Below are 24,044 nucleotides of genomic sequence, written 5' to 3'. Positions count from 1 at the left end.
CTCCACTTTTCCCACTTTTTCATTGAGCTTTAAGATAGAACAGAGTGGACTCCATTGTATAATTAACATATTCCCTAAAGCAAGCTCTAAATTCCATGAAGTACAAAAGGTAGACACTGTGAGTTACCTGTGGTGTAAGATGTTTTTGTTATTTATGTATGTGTTCTAGGCTTATGAAGAGTAAAGCGAAGGAAAAATGGAAATGAACACATTCCTTTTCTAAGAAATATTTAAATAGGTATTTACTTTTATGGAAATATGTAAGCTAAGTTGCAGTTGCAGTATTCTAATGTTTATACATCTTGTATTTGTTTAACTTTACATCAGAAGTCTAACTGAAGAAGTCAGCTTGCTTTTGGCCAGTATCTACTTAAGACTGGCAAAAACAAAAACAAGAAGAAACAAATCAGAAACCCTGAAAGTCCCAGAAGAGGCAGTGTGCTCATCCAATGGCCTCCGGCTTTGGGACTCTTGTGAAGCCAGGGCCCCAGGCTGGCACTGCAGATTCTGCCCTATACCCTGAAATCCTGGCTCTTAAATACTTTGGTGTCCTACCATCTGTCACTTGGCATGGCAGGGCGCACCACAAACTACCAAAACCCTGGGGCTTCTTGGCATGACAAACAGCAGTCAGTCAGCTGGGTATAATTTAGGGCCCAGGCTGAATAAACAAGTCACTCTATACTCTTGATTAGAGAACTGACAAGTGAAAAGTTTTACTCCTAGGAGATGGTTGGATTTGTCATGTGTTGAAAGCCTGTCTGTGAGTGACTAGGTTATTTCTCCCTTCTGAGTCATCTAATTGCTCAGTAAATGAACAAAATAATTCTTCTTGATGATATCTGTATTGTAATTTCCCTTTGCCTTTACATTGAAATGTATTCTGTTTTATGGAGAAGAGCTGAATGTGCTGTTTTCAATACTTGAGGTATTGTTAGGTGGAGGTAGTATTGCCCTATCATAAGACTGCTTCTGTATCTGAAAGATCTTTTGAAGAAATGTTGCTCTTCTTACAGATATCTCCTGTGATGGAAGCAGAAGAATTAACTAATGATATATTAGCAATAAAAAATATTATTCCCACAAAAGGTGACATTTGGGCCACATTTGAAGTCATTGAAAATGAAGAGCTAGGTAAGTGATTTTGTTGCTAAAGATTATTGAATTACTTTTAGATGAAGAAATCCTTTCTTTGGCAACAAGTCATTACTAACATTTTATGTTTTTCTAAAGATTAACATCTCATCATGAGTTTCCTCCTGCCTTAGTCATGTCTTGACATACGTTGTCACCACTTGAGTTTACCTTCACATGATTTTTTTCTTCCAAATAATTAGATTATTTTGTTGACTATGAAAATACAGTGCAATGCATTAGTCATCTCTGTTGCTGCCTCATGAAATAGGCCTTTCTTTTTTAAAAAAATATATATTATTTTTTAGTTGTAGTTGGACACAATATCTTTATTTTATTTATTTATTTTTATATGGTGCTGAGGATCGAACCCAGGGCCTTGCACATGCTAGGCAAGTGCTCTACGACTGAGCCAGAACTCCAGCCCATGAAATAGGCCTTTCTTTATAAGAACAAGAACTTTGATCCATAACAGTGTTGTAAATGTCACTACCACCATCCACTTATTCATATATGCCACTTATTTAACACAAAAAGAGAATGCTAATTTAAAAGATGACTTATTCTAAAAATAGTTTTATTTTAAGCCTAGAAGACACTTCTCTTTTGACGTTTTAATTTTGCTCTATCTTTAGTATATCAAATATTTTGTCATCTTTCGTTCCAAAGAAACTGAAGGGTAAAAAGACATTTTAAAGCACCTTGACTGACCCAGTAGTCAAATACTGAATAAGCTTAACATTCTAATGACACCATTTGGTTTTAAAGACCTCTAGGAAAAAAATAATATCAGGCAGAATGTCTTTGTACTTTGACCATCTGTCTAGTTGATACCTACTAAGGTCTTGGGACCCTTTCAGCTATAGCTGTCAAACTGCCAAAAGGAAAACCTTGCCACCCACAAACTCAAGGAAAAATTAAAATTCAATGTTGAAATACCCCGTAGTGCATTGTTAGGAGGACTGCAATCAGTGTTAGAATGAAATAGGATTATTAAGTACTTTGTCTTTCATTCGTTTAGTCCACCTTGATATTTTTATTTCTTTATTTCTTTTTACCATGAGCAGTTCTTTAAAATTTTTATTTGTATTATATTGTTATTTTTTTTAGTATACATTGCCAAGGTCCAGTGACCCTAGAGATAGGAAGTGAGTTCTCAATATCTCCTCTGGTGGGGCTTAGTTCTCCCTGTAGACAGAACTACTCTGGCAGATGATTCCTGTAACCTCCCAGCTGTCAAGTCCCACTGATTTGCTTCAGGCCTTACATTACCTGTCCTTTCTGTGGCATTGATTGCTAATGACCTTTCCATTTTCCTTTCTCTGATGATCTTCCTTTTCCATGCTATCTAGATTCCCTCCTGGGTTCTCTAGTCATTTTGTCTAATTTTGTATTCTTCTTTCTCTGTCCATCTTTTAAACATCCAGGTTTTCTCTTCTCTAGTTTCCTTTGCTAGCTTTCTCATATTACATGTTCTGAATAGACACCTTGCACTTGACTGACACGTGGGGATTTCTCAAGGTCTTCCACCCCGTGGCCCACCCAATTGCCTTTGTTGTCTCCTCTCTTCTTATAGTGCTGAGCACTTGGATTTATACGTATCTGTCTTGACAGGGGCTTCTTGGAAGGAAGTAGGGATTCTGTCATTTTTTTTTTTTTTTTGGTCTCTCTTGTCCAGCACAGTGCCTAGTACATAACAACCATATATACTTGTTAAAATCTATTGAATAAATAAACTTGTGGCATATGACTGTGTGATGCAGGAATGGTAGAGTCTTTTGGTTTTTTTTTTTTTTTTTCTTTTTCTTTACAAAAAAAAGATGTGCTGAGGGATGGGATTACTGGTTTTATCTTTTTTTTGGTGGGGAGGGTATTGAAAGATAACTGTTGGCATTATTTCCAGAATTGTATTTCTAAATCTCCAATTGGATTGTATTGTCCCACTATTTAAAACTCTTTGTCATGATTTTTCTTATTGCCTATCCATCTTTGAAGCTCCAGCTCAAGTGCCCCTTCCTCTGATGATATTCAGATGGACATAGTTTACACTGACTGCTTTCTGATCATTTGCTTGTAGATTTATAGTACTATATGCAGCCTGCCTTACAGAATAGTAATGCATGTATGTGTGTGTGTATATGTATGTATATGTGTGTATATATATATATGTATATGTATGTGTGTGTGTGTGTGTGTGTGTGTATATATATATATATATATATATATATATATATACACATATAGTTCTACCCCAGACCATATATTTTTTGGGCATTGATTATATGTTTTAGATCTTCATATCTCATACGGCTTCTTGGATTATGCACAGTTGTAGACTAGACCCCATTAAAGTCTCTTTAACTGAGCTGGAAAAACAAATAATAAACGATTTGTGTTTTGTGGCTCCTTATTCAGATTTATACAAATATGGAAGTCACATAGAAAGTGATCCCTGCTTGTAGATTGGGAACCACTTAGAGAGAGAGTTCTAAGCCCTGGTTACGGATTGGATAGTTGATTCTTACCTGCATGCTATTCTATTTCTGTTGTTTTTGAAGATATTTACTGCAGAATGCGGACTGATTTATTTTAGGGTAAACATCCACTCCCTACCACACTTAGTCTCCCGAGATTTGAGTCAGATTAAATCATGTCCCTCTGTCATAGCTTAGAGCTCTGTCTTTAGCCCTGACCCAAGAGTGGAACAGGCAGAATGAATGAGAACAGGAAGGATCTGTAGCTAGAAGTAGAATCACATTCTACCTGGAAACACAGTTTTTGATGTTTCCTTTCAGAAAATCGAGGGATTCTCATCCTAAAAATGGCTGATTATCAAATTGCATGTGATAAACAGCACCTCACAAACACTAAAATTGGATTGGATCTTTAAAAATCATTGCTATTCTTTCTAATTAAAAAAAAATAGTAAAATGTTATCTTAATTAAGAATAAGAAGACTAGGACACATCAAGTCATTTTGATTTATGAATGTCTAAGCCAAAGAAGAACTATCCATGTGCATCAAGAGAGAAAATATTTGGTATTAAGAATTTAAATTTAACATGGCCTTAATGTTTGCTTAACAGTACATACAGAAATGGCCAGAAGGAAAAAAAACAAATAAATAACTTTTTTCACTGCTTCTAAAGGAGCAGTGGTAGGGAAACAAGAAAAGGCCCTGTGATTGTGTTGGTAGACTGAAGCAGATGGAGCCTGTGTGAATCGTCTGAACTTCTGAAATGTTAAAAATCTTTATTTCAAGTATCATGCAAGGAAGATAAATGAAATATTAAAGGAAGAAAAACATAAAGGACTAGGTAGTCAGAAGACTGTAATTGGTAGGAAGAATGTCATCAGGGAGTTAGTGAGTTTTCCAATGTAAAATAAATCCTCCAAGTAATAACATAACCAAAAATGAATAAATTAATTAATGATAATAAACCAGAGTACTAAGTTTTATTTTATTTTTATTTTCCTATAAATTTTAAAGTAGTAGTTTTCTGTCATGTTACATTGAATACCTCTTTTGTGCACTAACTATTCCATATTATTCCTATATTATCCTGAGATAATGTATTATACTTATTTTAAAAATTAGTATAATATCTCATTATAATATAAAAATGAATAAGCAGAAAGTATGCATTATGCCATGTAACTGCCTGTAATTATATGTGTCTTTGGTCGAAGATGATAAAAATAGATCCTTAAACCTATAAATTGAATTCAATTGATGTGAAATTTAAAAATACAGATGATGTAAGTATGTCAATTTGTGACTCAAACAATGTTACTAGCATTATCATTGTTGAAATGGAGAACAGTTTTTAGAAAAAGCTTTTCCTAAAACAAAGCACGGTCTCTCTGTGGTAATCAGATTCATGGGAAAATAGTTTGTTATAATCATGTAAAATATTTAGGTAACTTTTACATCTTGTTTTTATACATAATACTCAACCATGTAACATACAAAATCATATTAGATTCTAGGCTCAATTAATTTATAAATAGGATTTCCCTTTAAATGAATGCCTGGTGTGACATGTGAAATTTGTTCTGGATAGAGCACAGATCGTTCTTGAAGAATGTCAAGCATCTTTGACTCACTTCCACCAATTATTAGAACAAGATCAAACCCTCCGTAGCAAAGCATGTTTGTCAGCTTTCTGTAGCTATGACAGATACCTTAGATAAATCAACTTCTGAGGAGGAAAGTTTTATTTTGGCTTACAGTTTCAGAGGTATCTGTCCATGGATGCTTGCCCCTGTCACTTTGGGCCTATGGTAGCCTCCCTTAGCAGTTGCTACATATTCTGTCATCTGTAATTTCCTGGGGTCTCCGTTGTAACTTCACCTTCAGTCTCACAGTTTTGTGGCATCATCCTGTCAGGTCGGCTGGCAGGGACTCCAGATATACCACACACTCCCTGGACACTCAGGCTTTCCTTTGAAATCTCAGAGGAAGCCTCCAGGACCCTGTAACTAACTTTTGTTTTCTGAATGCCTGCAAAATCAGCACCAGGTAGACAATGCCAAAGTCTTCCACTGACATGAATTGTATCAATACCTCTGGGAACCGTGGCTACAGTGGCCTTCTTGGTAGCTTAACATAAGTGATCCTAAGCAAATTACTAGCTGGCAGCCCTGTGTGATCAGAGTAAAAGTTTACATTTTTGTATGTACCTTTGATCATGCTGTGAGACCTTACCATTCCTCTGATGTCCTCCAAGCATCTTTCTTATTCTCCTGGTACATGGTACTTGGTTTTTATTGATGGCTTTAATCTTCATAACTTCCTGACTATACCTTTAAACTAACTCCTTTTAGGCCAAACTGCAAATTTTTCCAGTCTTTTCTCTGTTTTTTGCTTCCATTTTTCACTGAAAATCTAGCTCAAAGCATCCACCAATTACCATGCCACACTGCCTTGGTGCTATGCTGCCTTAAAATTTCTTCCACTAGATTAATTAGTTCATCACCTTTCAACTCAGCCTCTTGCAAAGTCTCAGCACATGGGCGAAATGTAAAGCTCTTTGTCAGAATGTAACATGAATGGCCTCTAGTCCAGTTACCAATAAATATCTCATTTCCATCTTAAATTTACTCTCTATATTCCTGTCCATCTGGTCTTCTGAGTCCCCACTAGAATCATCCATTAATTTCTGCTTGCAATATTCTAAGCTTTCTCTCACCAGTTTCTCTAAACTCTTTCTGCAAACCAGTTCCAAAAGCTCCTGAATCACATTGTTAGTTATAGACATAGCCGTGACCCCACTTCTTGTACCAATGTTCTTTGTTAGTCACTTTCCATCTCTGTCACAGGTACCTGAGATAAAATCTTTTATAAAGAGGAAAAGGTTGTTTTTGGCTCACAATTTCAGAGGTATTCAGTCGATGGTCAATTGGCTCCTTTGGTTTGGGGCAGATGGTAAGGGTGGGGAGCATGTGGTAGAGCAGAGCTGCTAACTTAATGGTGTCTGGAAAGCAGAAAGGAGGGTCTAGGATCTCAGTATCCTCTTCAGGGGTATGCCCCCAGTGCCCTAACTTTTTTACATCGGGTCCCAGCCCTTAAAGATTCCACCACCTCCCAATATCATCACAGGCTATTGTTCCAGCTGTCAACACATAGCTTTTGGGAGATGTTCAAGTCCCAACTGTGGCAGAGATGATAACCCCTCTATCAACAGCTACTCTTCTAAAGTATGCTGTGATTTTAATACTTAATCCTAAAACTGACCTTATTGTCCACTAGTGTAATCTCTGGGCCTTGAGGTCTTTCACAACTTGAAATAGATGAACTGCCTAAGGAGTCTCATTTCAGTGAGCTTTACTGCGAGTTTTGAGTTTATGAAGCAGTTACTTTCTGTGTAGTAAGATCATAGTGAAATGTTTGCTGGTTCCTCCCTCATAGCTGCCATGATACAGATCTCTTTATTTTAGTCAGGATCCTTTCTAGCTCTTCTCCTCATTGGTACATAAACCACTGCTCCCCTCTGATGATATAGATCATTAGAGAAAGGCTTTCACAGCTCTAAGTTTGGCACTAAGAATTTGGTTATTGGGGAAGTAGCAATTGTCTCTGGGAGCTCTGTGTTATTACTACCTGAAACTTAAGGGCAACAAATAAAATATTATTTCAGGTGGAAAATGAATGGATTTTTATTTAACAAGAGAAGCCAGGTTCATTCTTTGCATAGAATTTTAAATAATAAATACTGTTGTGCTTTAACCCAGATAAATAACTGCCAATGTGACCTCTTTTCCCCAAAGGAGTACACTGAGGGCTTAGCAATTTTCATTCTAGTATCCAAAAGAACTATTTATTTCTCAGTAATGCCCTAATGCCAAGTGACATACACACTATATAATCTCTCATGACAGATGGTTTCAAGTGCAACTATAAATTAAAATTTGTTTATTTCTAATAATTTATATTCCAACAATGCTTGAGGACTCAATCATTTTTCCTACTCCTTATCCCTTTCTAATTAATGCCAGTAATGCATTTGACAGTCTAATATGTATTTATCTTCCCATCATGTTTTCCAGCTCTGTCTTTCAGACCTGGAGTTTGTAAGGCTTTTTTCCTCTAATGTATTTCATACTTTGATACTGATGTGAAAAATATACTTAGCTTTTTGTAACTAAATTTAAGTGTATATTCACTGATGACCTCTATACCTGCTGTGATATATTTCAGTATACTTCGGAAAACTGTAGGTCTATCACTGTAGTATCTACTTGCAATAGTGTGTATTAGTGATCCTTCTTTATATAAATGTCTGACATTTGGAAGTTGAATTAGCAATTTAATCTTGTAATAAAGGAGAGTGAGTTTTACTTCAAGCCACTTACTCTATTCCAATTAAGAATATTATTTTTGCATTGTCAAACCAACTGCTCAACCATCAGTTTCCTTACAGGAAGGGTGTTGAAACTCTCTTGTGGTTGTTTCCTTAACATCTTCTTAGGAATGGTAGAAAATTAAAGGAGGATTTTTGAATTCTAGTGCTTTTTGCTTTGTTTACGTATTTGTTACCTTGTCCAGTACTCAAAACAATCTTAGTAAGTTCTAATTATTTTTTCCCCAAAATTATATGTGAGAAACCATCATGTAGAGGTTTATATACTTGACCAAAGTAAAATTCAGTGTAATAGTTAAGATTTGGGACTTCAAAATCAGATGGGTTTGGGGTTCAAGTCTGTTTCTCACTAAACTGTTAATATGGCTTTGGGGAAAAAGCTGAAATATGTGATAGGTTTCTTATGTGTAAAATATGAATAATAGTAGTACTATGTAATAATAGCAAAGAATATTATTGTGAGAATTTAAGGTGGTAGCTAATATAAAATAACTTTATGTATATATATTATACGCACACACATACACACACACACACACGTATACTATTGAAATGGGTGTTATTCCAGAAATGACAATTGTTAATGGGATAATAATGTCCTAGAATAAAGAATTATGTATTGCCAAATATAAAGGGAGTGCTTATTCTATAATAAGTTTTATATTTGAATACCTCTAATTCCAAATATAACCAACTAATGGGTTAATCAGTGATTGAGTTATAATTTTGGCAAATTATGGGCAATTATCATCTTTGCCCACCAAAGCTTTTGGAGAATTATTTGAAGGGACACCAATATTGATATAGCACAAAACGCTTTTGTCTGGTTTTATAAGTAATTATGTGTATTTTTTCTGGTCTAGTCTGATAACAAATACTTTCTGTTAAAATATGGCCCATCAAAGAAATTCATAAAGTATTTTATTCCTAAAATATTTACTGAGCATCTTTTGTGTACTCAGTTCTATGCTGTATGCAGGGAATATATATCAGTAAATAGAATCCTCAAGGTGTATGGACTAATGACTCTGAGGTGGTTTTTGTTTGTTTGGCTTTTGTTTTTCTTTTTAAATTATCATTATAATAATAAGTAGGCTTGCTCCAATAGGCACAGAATGAAGAACTGGATATTAGTTTATTGGCTAAGAATCAAAAATCTGGTAATTTATATTGGAAGCAGAACACATGTTCTCTTACAAACTGAGATTATTGATAACTTCTCAAATCATGTATTAGTAGCAGTGCAGACAGGCATTAGGGAACATGTGATATATTTAGTCCATTTTACTTTTAAATATTGTTACCAATTACAATATCATGTTTCACATATGATTACAATGCCTTTTCTATGCTCTTTCTTGTTTGTCATTAGCAGTACTACTTTAAAAAAAATACTCAAGTGCTATATGCTGTATGTTTAGGAGGATCTGAAAGAGTTGAGTTGACTTATATCTGGCTATGATATTAGTAAAGCATCATCAACATCATGTCAGAGTTCTGTTCTTCCTATTTCAAATATGCTATTTCTAGTGTACTGAAAGGTTTGAATGTCTTTTTTACAAGCATATGCCTCTGTTGTTACATTTTAATTTCCTAATTGATTGGCATATTTTGATCAAAAAAACTTTCCGTGAAGCTTTGATTGTAATTATAAAACTTTTCTTTAAACTCGATGCTAAGAATGTATGACACATTTTTCTAAAACAAAATATATATAGATAAAGATTCATCAAAGAGAAGTCTTAAAGCTGTCATTTAATTTCTTTTTTATTGGCCTCAATCATTTTCCTTCATCAACATTTAATGTATAATAGTGCAACATTGTGTTTCTGATTGATATTTCCACTAATAGAGATTATTAAATATTATTTTTATAATTATTTTTACATATTCTCTGTAATAATATCTATAATTTCATATTAATTGGCTGTGAAAATACCAACTATATGTTGTTCACTTGTATTGATCAAAAATTATAATATTCTAATCTAATGGGATAAACACAGGATTAATTCATGCTTATTAGTACTAGATAAAATTAATTTTTCTAGTCCTTTTAAAGTTATTTAATTGCATATGCAAATAACTCTCCCTAAGCAAACCTGAATATTACCTGAATTAAACAGAAGTTACAATAAGACACATATTCATTCTACTAAAGGTAGTATACTAAGTTTTATCTAAAGCAAGGTAATTATGAAATTTAAAAGATAATTGCATAAAAAACAATTGTTCCCACACAGAATAATTTATACAACAAATTTTGTTGTGTGCTAATAGTGTTTCAGGTATCAGGGTCTCAAATACAGTTCTGATGCTATTATTGTGTAAACGTATACATAAGATAAATTATGTATATGTTGTGTACAGATCATTGAAAATTATTTTTTAATTTATGACAAAATAATTTTCTTTTTTAATTTGTTTTAATTAGTTACACATGACAATTTTCATATTTTTATTTTCATTTTGATTTGGGTTTTATGTTTGCAGAGCGTCCTCTTCACTACACAGAAAACGTGTTGGAGCAGGTGCTTCGGTGGAGTTCATTAGCAGAACCTGGCTCAGCTTATCTTGTGGTGAAGAAATTCTTAACCATGGACGTGATTAAACACTACAGAGGTATATGCCATTGCTTCACTTGTAGTGACAGTTGACGGTTTAAGTCATTAACGGATAGTTATTATGACACAAGTGGTATTTTAAAATGCAAAAAATTAATAGCTAAACACAGAATCTGATTACATGGTATCATAGGAAAGAAGAGTATATGAATAAGGGTAAATCTTCTAGCACGTAGTCTCAAGGTAACAGGTGGTAATTTGACGATACCAAGTTTAAAAAGTTTTTGGAAGTAATGGTTTGTGTTTTTAAAGGTTGTTTGCCATTTTTGTGCTGATGGGTTTTCCAAATGTGAGACTGATGATGAGTCCTTTCCTAGAATTATGTTTTTCTTCTTTTTTTTTTTTTTAGAATTATGTTTTTCTTTAGGAAAATTTTTTGGCCATTTAAGAAGCTCAAGATTGGCTCTAAGATCAAGTGCTTTGCATAAGTCTCACTTTTTCACCGTGACATTTGAAAACAAATAAGAACAGAATTAAATACTTTCAGTAAGGATACTTTCCATTCATCTAGAAGAACACAATGTACATTGTAAGGTTAAATAAGCAGTTAGCTCATACAAGTGAACTGTATAAGACAATCTCTGAACATATGTAAGGATTTAAGTTTTTGAATATGAAATTAACCACAAACTTTATAAGTTATATTTAAAATGACCATTACTGTTTTGTTAATTACATATGATTATTCATGCTCTGTAGACACTGAGGTTTACTGAAACTTTTAAAAATTCCCCTGTTGGTCATCTTGTCATACAGATTTTACAATTAAGGGAAAGAGAAGATCAGAGAACTTGAGTAACTTGCTTCAGATTGCTTACATACCAAATAGTAGCTTTGAGAACAGATTGGTCTGCCTTCTAATTATTAAGAGAAACAAATAAACAAACAAAAAAAAAAGGATGAAGGATGAGGAGTGCTGTACAGTTCTAAAATGGTATAAACCTGCTCAGTTCAAAAATTACACACTAAAAACTATGATTAGTGAGCTTTTAACTATGCCAAAGCTAATGTGGTAAATTTCTGATTTGACGATCCTGTTCTTTGTATTTAACACTTAATTTGGAAGTATTCTTGCAAAATGCGTTGTTTTTATGAACATCCAAATAAAACAGATATTATTCTTTTGCCATAGAAATTTAGCCTTTCAGAGGGCTTTGCTATATTTTGAGTTACTACTCCTATCTATAATCTTGATACTTCTTTCCCATTCATTCTTAGGAATTACCATATAATGTCTCTCTAATCAAGCGAGTGCATCATGAATCCATGCCATAGAGCAGTGGTGGTTTTCATTGAGGGATGTTTTTGCCACCCAGAGACATTTGGCAATGCCTGCAGACATTTCTGACTGTCACAACTTGAAAGGGGTTGGGAAACTGGAACTATATTTAGTGAATACAGACCAGGGATGCTGCTAAAGATCCTGCCAAACACAGGGCATCTCTGTACAAGGCATTACCTAGAATTCAGATGGCAATTTTAATTGAGATAATCTATGAAATCTGTTCTAGCTCGCAAAGTCTGTTATTCTTCCATTTTAATATCAGGATAAAGAAAAAAAATTAGGAAAAACAAAACAAAAAAATTGGGCTATGGATATAGCTCTCAATTATAGAACATTTGCCTATCATATGTAAGGTCCTGGATTCAATCTTTACTTCCACGTCCCTCCCTGCCAAAAAAAGGTAATGAAAAAGTATTGAGCCATATCCTGTCAATATTATGAAACACAAGTGATCACTTCCCATGGTTTATTTTCTCATAGAGGATAACTTAATTTTCTATCTTTTTTTTTCTTTCTGAAGAAAATTTTCTTTTTTCTTCAAATATTCTCCTAAAATATCCCTAATTCTCCACATTGCCAAATGTTTGAAATTTACACTTACATATAATAACTGAATGCTAGAGGGCTGGCTGTGTGAATAAAAATCTATAATAAATAAGACCTTAAAATGTAATGATAGAAAGGAAGATTTTGTGCATGTAGGACTAAGGGTAACCCAAAGCAAGGATATCATTCTGTGCTGTTAATCCTTGAAAAAAATCAGGATTAAACATGAGCTGATTTAAAGCAATTATATGTGAGTAAAATCTCTATGTTGTTTAAAGGCAAAAAGAAACTTTATGTCATGCAGTGACATGTTGTATTTTTGTTCTATTCTCAAACTGGGTATTGGATTGGGTTTTACAGTGATATTGCTATATCCCATTGCATGCTCTACATTTGATACAAATTAGCCCTTCTGTTGGATGAGCATTTGGTCTGTAAGGGCCAGACAAAGCATCTTGCATAAAAACTGGGAGAAGTCAAGGAGAGGAGAGAAAGTGACAGACTTACATGATATAATTTCAGACATTTTAATAAAGCATTATCCTAGAGTAAAATGTCAGAAAACTTCTTCATTGAGCTTTTTTTTTTTTTTTTTTGGTCTCCTTCAATCTTCTAACAGAGTGGGAGCTATAAATGACAAATCCCTGTTCCTACACTATCTCTACATAATTTTGCCAATCCAATATGCAGCATCTGGTATTATACTACTGATAATTCTTTCTATCAGTACATCAGGTCTGTATGAAAGAAAAAGAATGGAATTTTAAAATAATAAATTTGTTACTTGAACCATTTCCTATTGTCAGCTATTACCAATTTAAAATACTTTTATCCTATAAAATTTTATGAACATTTAAAATTATTTGACTTATATTCAGATAATCAAAGCAAAATAATCATTTTTATTATCCTTCTTTCCACATCTGTTTTATTTCAGCTAGGATTGTCCTATCTTTCATATTTTTTTTGGAAAAATCAATATCTTAAGTCATGATTCAAACCCCATAATTTTGTGTGTCTCACAGCAACTGGGAGCTTATTAATGCTTGCTATGGGGTATACTTTGTGCTCAATTTTGGGTAAGATAGGTGTTTATTCCACTCTGTCTTAGAGAATGTCTGCTAATCAATCACAATGACCAGCTAGTCCTGAATTATTGTTCCATTTATTATATACACTATATCTTACAATTGGAATCTAAATGGAATGTAATGAAAGTAAATCAAATGTGATTTCTATGACACTTTACTAGGAGGAAAACTGAAATGATCTCAGAAATAATTATTCTTCAAAACAGAAAAGGAAATATGTTAAAATTTCTGTTTTACATTCTTAAGATTTTTTTTCTTCCATCTTAGAGTTCAACTAGAAGTCGGCAGTTTGAATATAAAAGTAGTTGGATGCAACCACATTTTCTCTAAGTAATGAATAGCTAATGTGTTACCTTGTATTAAAAAATAGAGTTCAGACTGGGGATGTAGCTCAGTGGTAGCTGAGCTTAGCATGTAAGAGGTCCTGGGTTCAAACCCCAATGCCAAAACAATAGCAGTTACAATGTCCAAACCAAACAAATACCAGATAGACATCAAAACATAAAAGATGCACTATACCTATATGGTAAACACACACACACACACACACACTTTGTCTCTGTAAATGTTCTATATACATATATGACAGATATATGTATTTCTTTGATTTATTGGTAGTTTTCTGATTTTTAAGGGATAAATTATAAGTTTATACTTCTGTTTGACATAATGCTTGCAACACTTTCTAAATCAAGAACTTGGTGTTCACTGTACTTTAGGGATTTTAAGTTCTTCAATTCTCTTATTTTATATGAACCATTTAAAATGTAGACATCATAAGTAGGAATAGATTTTAGGATCATCTAACATTTAATTTCTGCTCATTCAGTTAAGGTAATGAAATAACATACTTTACTTTTATAGAAATATATGAGAGTAAAATAATTTTATTTTGTCTCTACTTAGAAAGCAATTTGGTGTTTTTCAAAAGCTGCATTTTATTTCTCAGAAACATTTTGTGCCATTGCCATTATTGTAATGAGGAGTTAATTAACTTGAAAAGAAAGATAATAGACCTCAAATTTCATTTCTACTCTACAGATTATAAGCTGAGACATTGGGATAGGAATAATAAAACTTCATTTAAGTTGCTATTTAGACTTTGTCATAGTCCATCTTTTACTATTGAGTTTCAAACTTTCAGTCACAAATTATAAACAGCTTTTCTTAAGGTTCCATAATAATTTCACTTTAAGTCTTATTTTAATCACTAAAATTATTTAAATTGTCCAAATAGAATTTCATTCATGAGAATAAAATCTTAATGATTGAAATAGAGAAGAAATAATTTCAACATATATTTGTAACTTAAATATAAGATTCCTACATGTTTGTAAATATAGGATTTTGTATATGACAGATGGTTTTGAATTAAATTTGTATTAAAATAATGAAAAGTGCAAAACTGCTTCTGACAAAATTCAGACCTGGAAAGACTTTCACTGTCAATAGAATTAATAAAATAAAATTCATACAGAAGTAAAAGCAGCCCATAATGTATAGTCTAGATGAAATTATTTGTTCTCCACTTCCCATTAAATCTTCTTAAATTCAAAGATGTGTAAAAGGTTGAAGCTAAGATCTAGCCCACTTAAAGTTAAAGTACTTTCTTGGATATTTATAACAGTTCTTTATATTTACTATAGACTTGTGAATGTCTTTTCTCTGATAGTGCGATTCTCTAGTGGAAAAACCAATTGGTGAGTTTTATTAGCTTTCTGTTTCATATAGAATTCCAAGATAGAAAATTTAAAGGATTGTTAAGCATTATCTTTACCCAGTGGGAACAGAAAATCTAAATATATGAAGCCTATTTAAATACAAGGGTACAAATACAGCATGAAATAAATGAGTATTTCAGGCCAGGATGTTTATGGAGAGGTTCCAAGTGCTGAAACACAATTCAAGTAGATTATCCTTGACATCTCTTTCAACACTGAATGTCTCTTATTCAGGGAAATATGATTCTTTGTTTAGTTCTTCTTGTCCCAGTATAGAAGACAGAATTCTGTGTTAGATATTAAGAAATCTGGATTCTTAATCTAGTATGGTAGCTTTTTAAACTTGTCAAATACTATGAGCTATAATTTTGACATTTATATATGAGATGATAGTACCTGTACTTCCTGTTTTGGAAAGTTGAATGATATTGATATATTTATCTATCTATCTATATCTATATCTATCTATCTATCTATATATATATACACACACATATATCACCTATAATACTAAGTTTATTTTAGAGATAGTTCATTGTAATTCAGTATAAAATGATAAAAACAATAGAAAATAGATTTCCACAATCAGCTGCATTATCAGTAAAATGACAAAGAGCCTCTTGCACTTTTCTATTCAATTATGTTTCAGTAGTAACTACACTTATAATTTAACTATTTATAGATAATTATATACCAAAAGTTGTCATTAAACCTCTAGCTCTATTAATCTTATCCTCTTCCATAAAATAACAAAAAGGAAAATCAACTGGGAATGTGGTGGTGATGGGGAGTATAGTTGGCATATCCTATGAAATAGATTTATTCCTTGCAGTATCACAATATTATTGTATCTACTAGTCTTAATTTTTATTATTATCTACTACAGAATTAAGGAAATCTCACCCACTGTGTTCTAACATAAATCTTCCTGTGTTAATAAAACAATGGAAGGGAGAAATAGTTTAGTTTCAAGAAGCTATTATGTCCACGTTGGTGTTCTCTCAGTTGTATATTTAAATTTTTGTGAAATTCATTTTGAATGAATGCAAAACAATGAGTGAAAATGTATTAGTAATTCTGCTTCCTCCAAATTAAAGAAATATATATTTTCTATGGAATAAATACCAAACAAAGGAAATCTTACCCAATTTTATATTAGGAAGAACTTTTTAAGATTTATTTTAAAAGCTTTTTCCTTATTTTTTGTTGGTGCATTATAGTTACACATAATGGTGGGATTTCTTGTATATATTTGTACATACACATGATATAACAATACACTTTGTCCAATATCATTCCCCAGTATTTCTCCTTACTCTGCCCTCTTCCCTCCTTCTGGAGCCTTCCTCTACTCTACTGATCTCCCTTCGATTTCCATAAGATTTGACTACTTCCTTTCTTTTCCCTTAGAAAAAAATATATGACCGTTGACTTTTTGAATTTAACTCATTTCATTTAACATAATATTTTCAAGTTCCATCCATTTCCCTGCCAATGACATAATTTTACTCTTCCTTATTGCTGAAGAAACTCCATTGAGCATATATACTACTTTTTTTTAATGCATTCATCTGTTGATGGACATATACGCTGGTTCCATAGTTTGACTATTGTGAATTAGGCTGCTATATACACGGGCATACATGTATCACTATAGTATGATGACTTTAATTCTTCAGGATAAATACCAAGGAGTGATATAGTTGCACCATATACTAGTTCTATGCCTAGTCTTTTGAGGAACCTCCATACTGATTTCCAGAGTCGCCGTACTAATTTACAGTTCCACTAACACAAACGTACATTTTTCTCTATTTCAATAGCATGTATTCATTCTTTGTCTTCTCGATGGCTGCCAGTATAACTAGAGTGAGAAGAAATCTCGTATGGTTTTGATTTGATTTTCCTGATTGCTAGGGATGTTGAACATTTATTTATTTATTTATTAGCCATTTGTATTTCTTTTCTTAAAAAAATGTCTTTTTCATCCCATTCATTGTTTTGTGTGTGTTAAGTTTTTTTTTTTTTTTTTTTTTTTTTTTTAGTTCTTTGTGTATTCTAGATATTACTACCCTGACAGAAGAGCAACTGGCAAAGATTTTGGCTTGATGTCTGTTTTTTTTTTTTTTTTTTTTTTGGACCTAGGAGTAGCTCCCCCTGCTTGTTTTCAGGCTCCATTTTCATGGTATATCAATTTCCATCCTTTCACTTTCAGCCTGATGCTCTGTTTCCCTGTAAGACACAATAAATCAAAATGTTCAGTTGAAAGTCTCATAGAGGGGCTGGGGATGTGGCTCAAGCGGTAGCGCGCTCGCCTGGTATGCGTGCAGCCCGGGTTCGATCCTCAACACCACATACAAACAAAGATGTTGTGTCCACCAAAAACTGAAAAATAAATATTAAAAAAAATTCTCTCTCTCTCTCTCTCTAAAAAAAAAAAAAAAAAGAAAGTCTAATAGAATAGGCCATCCTGAAGACAAAATCTTAGAGATGGAAGACGAAATGTTTGGCCTTTAACATTCAGAAAAAGAAACATTAAAGAAGTAACTATGACCAGAATACAAAAGAACCCTGGGTCAATATTAAGAGATGAAATATAAGAATCATTTGAATTGAAGAACATTGTGAGATGCAGGCTAATGGAATGAAAAATCTTTTCTGGGAAATATTAACAGAAAAATTTTCAAAATCTTCAGAAGAGAAGACATCCATAGAATGCATTTAGAACTCCAAGTAGACAAGATCAAAACAGAACCTCTTGACAACATATTGTAATTAAAATGCCTAACATACTGAACAAAGAAGTTTAAAAGTCTTAAGAGAAACTATCAGGTCACATTTACAGACAAGTCAATCATAATTCCTTCTGACTTCTTTGTACAAATTCTAAAATCCAGAATTGCTTAGAATAATGTCTTCTAATTCCTGAAAGAAAATAACTGTCAACCAAGATTGCTATATCTAGCAAAAGTATCCTTCAAAACCAAACAGAAATAAAAACCTTCCAAGATAAACAAAAACTAGAAGAATTCATGATCATTAAGTTAGTAATGCAGAAAATGCCTTTAAAAAAACCTTCACACTGAAGAAATAAAAAGTAAAACCCACAACTCTCAAATGAACAAATCTCATTTGAAAAGTAGGTAAGGAGATAAGAAAAAGTACCAAGTTAAACATTATAAATAAATCAGAATGGAGGATTGAAGGACAGGGCATGGTTCTTGGCCACTGCTAGCCACGTTCTTCCTCTTTCCCTGATAGAGACTCTCACTGGCACCATGTCTGCCAACCCAAAAAGCTACAGCCCTTTGTGTGAGGAAGACAAAGACTCTCATCCAGCCAGGTGGAGGGATGCCTGCAACTTCCCTCATAGACCCAAAGCACCTGCCGATACGCAGCAGTACCTATGGTAGGATGTGTTGTGCAGAGAAGAGGCCAGAACCACCAGCACTAGTAGGTCCCTGTCCCTTATGAACTAGTTTAGCAGCTAGTAGTACTAGAACACACAGAAAAAAATGGTAGACAAAATGGATCAAGATATGAAGACAGGTAAGAAACATATCAGTTACTTCAAATTCAAATCAACAGAGACCCTACCTGAATAGAATGGTACACTCACTCCCCAGTAGAACAGCAGATTAAAAGAAGCCATAAATACAAGTACAGAACAGGAGACAAAGTACCAAGCCAGCCACCCAAACCTCAGAAAGCTGAATAATATAGGCTCTGTCTTTGGAGGGCCTGGTTCTGCTATATCTTTTATCCAAAGAGCCTACACCTTCAAGCCTATCAACAGAAAATTGACAGCAACCTAGATGAACTGTCGATGGGACTAGGTGGTCTCAAGCACATAGCCCTAGGGATAAATACAGAAATTGAGCAAGATGACATTCTTGACCAACTAACAACTAAAGTGGACAAATTAGATATCAACATAAAAAGCACAGAAAGAAAAGTTTGGGAACTCTAGTGATGAAAAGATTGGAAAGATCTCATTTTAAACTCTCAAGAAATTTTGTGTGTTATTTAGTATGTAAATTAATGTGTGTTTGCAAATGTTATAACACAATGGTATTAAGAGATTTTTGTTGAGATGGAAAAAAAAAAGAAATCGGAATGCCAAGAATTAATAAATACCTCTGTATAATAACATTGAATGTAAATGGTCTCAGCTTTCCAAATAAAAGACATAGTCTGGCAAAATGAATTTAAAAACAAGACCCAACTATATATTCCTTGCAAGAGACTCACAGGCAAAAAGGGAACACTTCAATAAAAGATATAATGATAGTTACACACTGCTCCAAATGCTGTTGCACCTAATTGCTTAAAACAGTAGTAGAATTAAAGATTCAGACCCCAGTACAATTGATTTAAGCACACCTATCTCACCAATAGATATACCATGTAGATATAAATGTAGTGAAGACTCTTTGGACCTGAAAAATATTCTAAATCAAATGGACTTAACAGACATCTATAGAATATTTCATCTAACAATAGATGAATCTACTTTCTTCTCATTATATGGGAACCTTCTCTGAGCTAGACACTATTTTAGGCCACCAAGCAACTCTCTATCAGATCATGATAGAATAAGCTTAGAAATCAACACCAAAATAAATAACCCTGCAGAAACTGTATACACTGAGAAACTGAATATTACACTTTTGAATGATTAATAGAGGACAGAAGAAGCAGGGTAGAAATTTAAAATTCTTAAAATCAAAGCTACAATGTACCTGAAACTATTGGGCATTATGAAGGGTGTTCTAAGACGAAAGTTTGTAGCTGTGTGGGCCTATATAAGAAAATCAGAAAAATCCCAAATAAATAACCTATTGATGCGTCTCAAAACCCTTGAGAAAGAAGGACAAACTAATTCCAAAACCTTTAGAAGAAAGGAAATTATTATAGTAAGGGCCAAAATCAATGAAATTGATAATTAAAGAATTACAAAGGGTCAATGCAAAGAAAAGTTAGCTCTTTGACAAGGTTGATAAGCCCTTAGACAAACTAACCACAAGAAAAACAAAGGGGAGATCCAAAGTTTAGGATGTTCAAAATGTGAACAGAGTTAATGCATTAGAGATGTAGCAAGGGATGGTTATAAAAGAGGAGGAGAAACAAAATAGGAAAAATAGGACCATATGATATGTGATACCTGACCTTCTGATTAGATCAGGAGAATATGATGAATATGGAATGACTATATAGAAAGGGGTTTGGCTAGAAAGATTGCTTATATAACATTGGAAATATTAGTGCTCTGAAGTGAGGAGTTAGAAAAATATGACCTCCAGAAAGATTAATGTTTTATGGAACAGTCCAGGAATCACAGCATTCCAAAGAGAGTTTCCAAAGGCATAGCACAGAGTTCTTACCAGAACTCAAGAATTATGAGGAAGCTGTCATACTATGAAGATCTTAGTGGTACATGCAAGCCAAGAAATTTTCATACCAACAGACTAGAATTGAACTCAGAGCTGACAGCACCTAGAGAGCAGTCATGGTGGACCCAACTGATGTGCACTTTTTGTTTGCTGAGCTAGATTATTCTGGAGCCAGGGAATGTTCTGTTGGGGATAAAGTGGAGAGAGTCAAATGTATGAGCAAAATCTCCCCAAGTTTAGGGACCATGAGGTAGCTAACCAGTGTGGAAGTGTGAATTACTGGAAACATTGAATCTATAACCTTGACTTTGTTACCTCCAACCATACGTAACGCCCAACAAAGTGTATGTGCATCTTTATTTTTGCCCTTACTAAATAGGTATCCTTTAGTGTATTTTAACATCTTGAGAGAAGACAGAAATTTAGGTGTGAGAATTTTTAAACAGCTGTTTATATTCTTAACATTTATATTCAGATTTCATATTGCAAATTACTTTGTGTTCTTCCCTCACCCTTAACATATTTTCCTCTCAAAGCTTACCTCTGGTTTCCCTTAGTAATATATAGCTAACATACTCGATTACATACAATCATTATTAAAATAAATTTTTAATGAGTATACACCCAGAGTCAGAAATGGGTATTGTTTTTCCCTAAGCCTGCTTTCTCTTTGACCAATAAATGGGTCATTTAGACAATAGGCCTTAGCTTTTTTTTCTTATTGGTAAGATTTTAAATGTTTATTAATTTGAACAATAATTAAAATGATGAGTACCATCAGAAGGAATTGGGTGGGTTTTGTCTGGCATAAGCAATATAAAATATATCTCACAATGTAATTTTAGCTCTTAAAATTCTTTGCCTACTTTTAAATTAATAATATTATATGGATTTCTTCACATTCCTGTTCTAATTTAGCCAAAGCATTAAGTCTATCCAGTGTTTTCTAAATTGCTTGCTGTATATCTTTTCTTCTTATTTACTTGTAAAATACCCTAACAATATTTTTCTACATAACAGAGTTTTAAGAGAATGTATCAGAAGACAAATTTTAGTAGTACATTTTAAGTAATTATTTTGTAGTCATAAAATACCTAAAAGGAACCTTTGTTGGCAGTATGATTTAGTACATGCTGGTATATGTGTCATTAACACCATCTGGTTTTGCTAATTACCTATGTTTGTGTTCTTTTTTATGGTCAGATTTAATCCTCGGGATTTTTGCTTTCATTTAGTCATGCCATGCTCATATTTGAGTTATAAGGAACTATTCCAATTTTTGACCTTTATTTTCTGATGCAAGTCATAATAAAGGTTTTATCAAAAAAAAATTAAAGCTTATTAGCTTTAAATCTAAGAATTCTTTCTGAAACCTTTCAAGTTATTTTGCAAATTACAGAAACTATACATGGATATTTTAAATCCTGATAGCAACTTTTTGCCCTATGGATTTTTTGTATATTTTCTGATGTAAGGAAAGTCCGATGTACACAGCAGAATAGGTGTCTTTATTTCTGGTTTATGAGAAAAGCAGATGCTGACACCAGAATGACCATGTAATAGTCATTTGACTCAAGATCCTGTTTCTTTTTTCTTACTCTTCTTCAATTCTTGTCAGCTGTTGAATATCTGGATTTCATGGGAACCTTTTAGACAGGTGATTCATCATCCATAAGACACAAATACATATTTTAATGTTCTCACCAGAAAGTAGTTGTTAATAGAATTAGTTTAAGCAATTTCTAAGCATGGAACAATGACAGCATTGCTCATGAAATATAATTGTTGTTAAATATTCTATTGCAGCCTTTCTGACTCTGGCCTATCTCATATTTTATCTCATATCATAATTTACAGTAATTTTTCTAATCCCTTAGAGTCCCTGAGTTAGAATTCCTAGATTCCTGAGTTTGAATTTCCGAAGATGTTTTCTTTTATTTGCAATTTTATATTAAGGCTGTTCAATGGAAATATAATTCACACATGTACTTTTAAATTGTATCGTAGCCACATTTTAAGAAAAGTATTAAAAAAAACCAGAGAAATTAATTTTATTATTTTACTAATGTTATATTTATTCGCATATGCAAAATACCTCCACATGTAATCAACATTCAAAATAGTGACAGGATACTTTTTGTTGAACAAAGTCTTCAAGATCTGGTATATATTTTATACTTTCAGCACACCTCAGTTCAGACTTAGAGCCTTTTCTGTGTCCATGGCACTTGGACGGCACTAGAGCATAAAGAGCAATACCCTTGACGAAAGGTGTTCCCCAGGAATTCATCTTAACTGTTTTGTGGTAGATAAACCATTATTGTTTTGTACTGTCAAAACTGAAAGTAAGCAAATGTTTTCTCTTGTACTCTGAATAAAGTGAAAATGTACCCAACTTACAGAAGTAATGCTGTATTTCACAGAGAAAAGTATCAAAGAAGGAGTCTTGAAAATCAAAGAAGAACCATCTAAAATACTGTCTGGAAATAAGTTTCAAGACCGCTATTTTGTCTTACGGGATGGATACCTTTTTCTTTACAAGGATCCAAAGGTAATTGTATGAGTCAGATTTGAGCATGCATACATTTTTATTTGGGTATTGATGCATTCATTACATACCATTCTCAGCCATCTATGGTGAAGTCCCTGCCTGCAGTAAATAAAATGCATGGTAAGCTGATGATTTCCTTCAGCCTCTGGATATGCATTAGTGTACTCAGTAATAACAGGGGAGAATTTTCTATGGCCTATCTAAGCATCTTAAATTTTTTAGAACAGAGAATAACTTAAGCCCTGAAGAAAGCTTTAAAATGTATTGCATAAACTAGCGTATAAATTTGCATCTTAGTCAATAAAATTAAGAGAAAATGTGTCATACCCTAAGGCAAAAGAGGCTTAAGTTTAGCTAATGGAAATTAATGAAAAGTGGCATAGAAGGGCAAAATTCAAACATTATAATAAATCTTAATGTCTTTCCAACAAATTTCAATGAAGTGATTCATGTAATGTCATATTTATTCATTTAATCTTATTTCCTCTAAGTTCGAATTCCCTGAAGAACTTTATTAGATAATTATAGAATAGAGAACTAAAGATAAATACAGGGAGTTAGATAAATGCTGTAGCTATGAGAAAATTGAACTTAGCATTAGAAAATCTTATATCCAATAAGAACTGGTTGTGTGAACAACAAGCAGTTTCACCTCTCAACCTCAAATTCTGAATCTCTAAAATGATAGTAGTAGTATGTGTCCAGCACTCCTGGTGGCTTTAATGCTTAAACAAGAAAGTATGTAAAAATACATTTTAAGATGAAATATTTTACAAGTATCTATGATGATTATAGCATGCTTATCAAAAGATGCCATTAAGGGCTGGGGTTGTGTA

General features: G+C 33.2%; 1 protein-coding gene and 1 pseudogene across 2 annotated transcripts in view; both read left to right on the top strand.

The window, feature by feature from the left end:
• The window catches only part of Arap2 (ArfGAP with RhoGAP domain, ankyrin repeat and PH domain 2), a 174,975-nt gene that overhangs the window by 125,565 nt on the left and 25,366 nt on the right, over positions 1–24,044 (top strand). For both annotated transcript variants that reach the window (XM_027938904.2, XM_027938896.2), the window contains 3 exons: positions 1,017–1,134; positions 10,491–10,619; positions 23,081–23,208. In XM_027938904.2, the coding sequence (XP_027794705.2) occupies positions 1,017–1,134; positions 10,491–10,619; positions 23,081–23,208 (375 nt within the window). The remainder of the gene's footprint in view (positions 1–1,016; positions 1,135–10,490; positions 10,620–23,080; positions 23,209–24,044) is intronic.
• Positions 17,644–19,234, top strand: LOC114095596 (synaptosomal-associated protein 29 pseudogene; annotated as a pseudogene).

This window comes from Marmota flaviventris, chromosome 7 (assembly GCF_047511675.1).
Source record: "Marmota flaviventris isolate mMarFla1 chromosome 7, mMarFla1.hap1, whole genome shotgun sequence".
NCBI lineage: Eukaryota > Metazoa > Chordata > Mammalia > Rodentia > Sciuridae > Marmota > Marmota flaviventris.
Note: the sequence above shows the minus strand (reverse complement) of the source record. Positions and strands in the feature narration are given on the sequence as shown.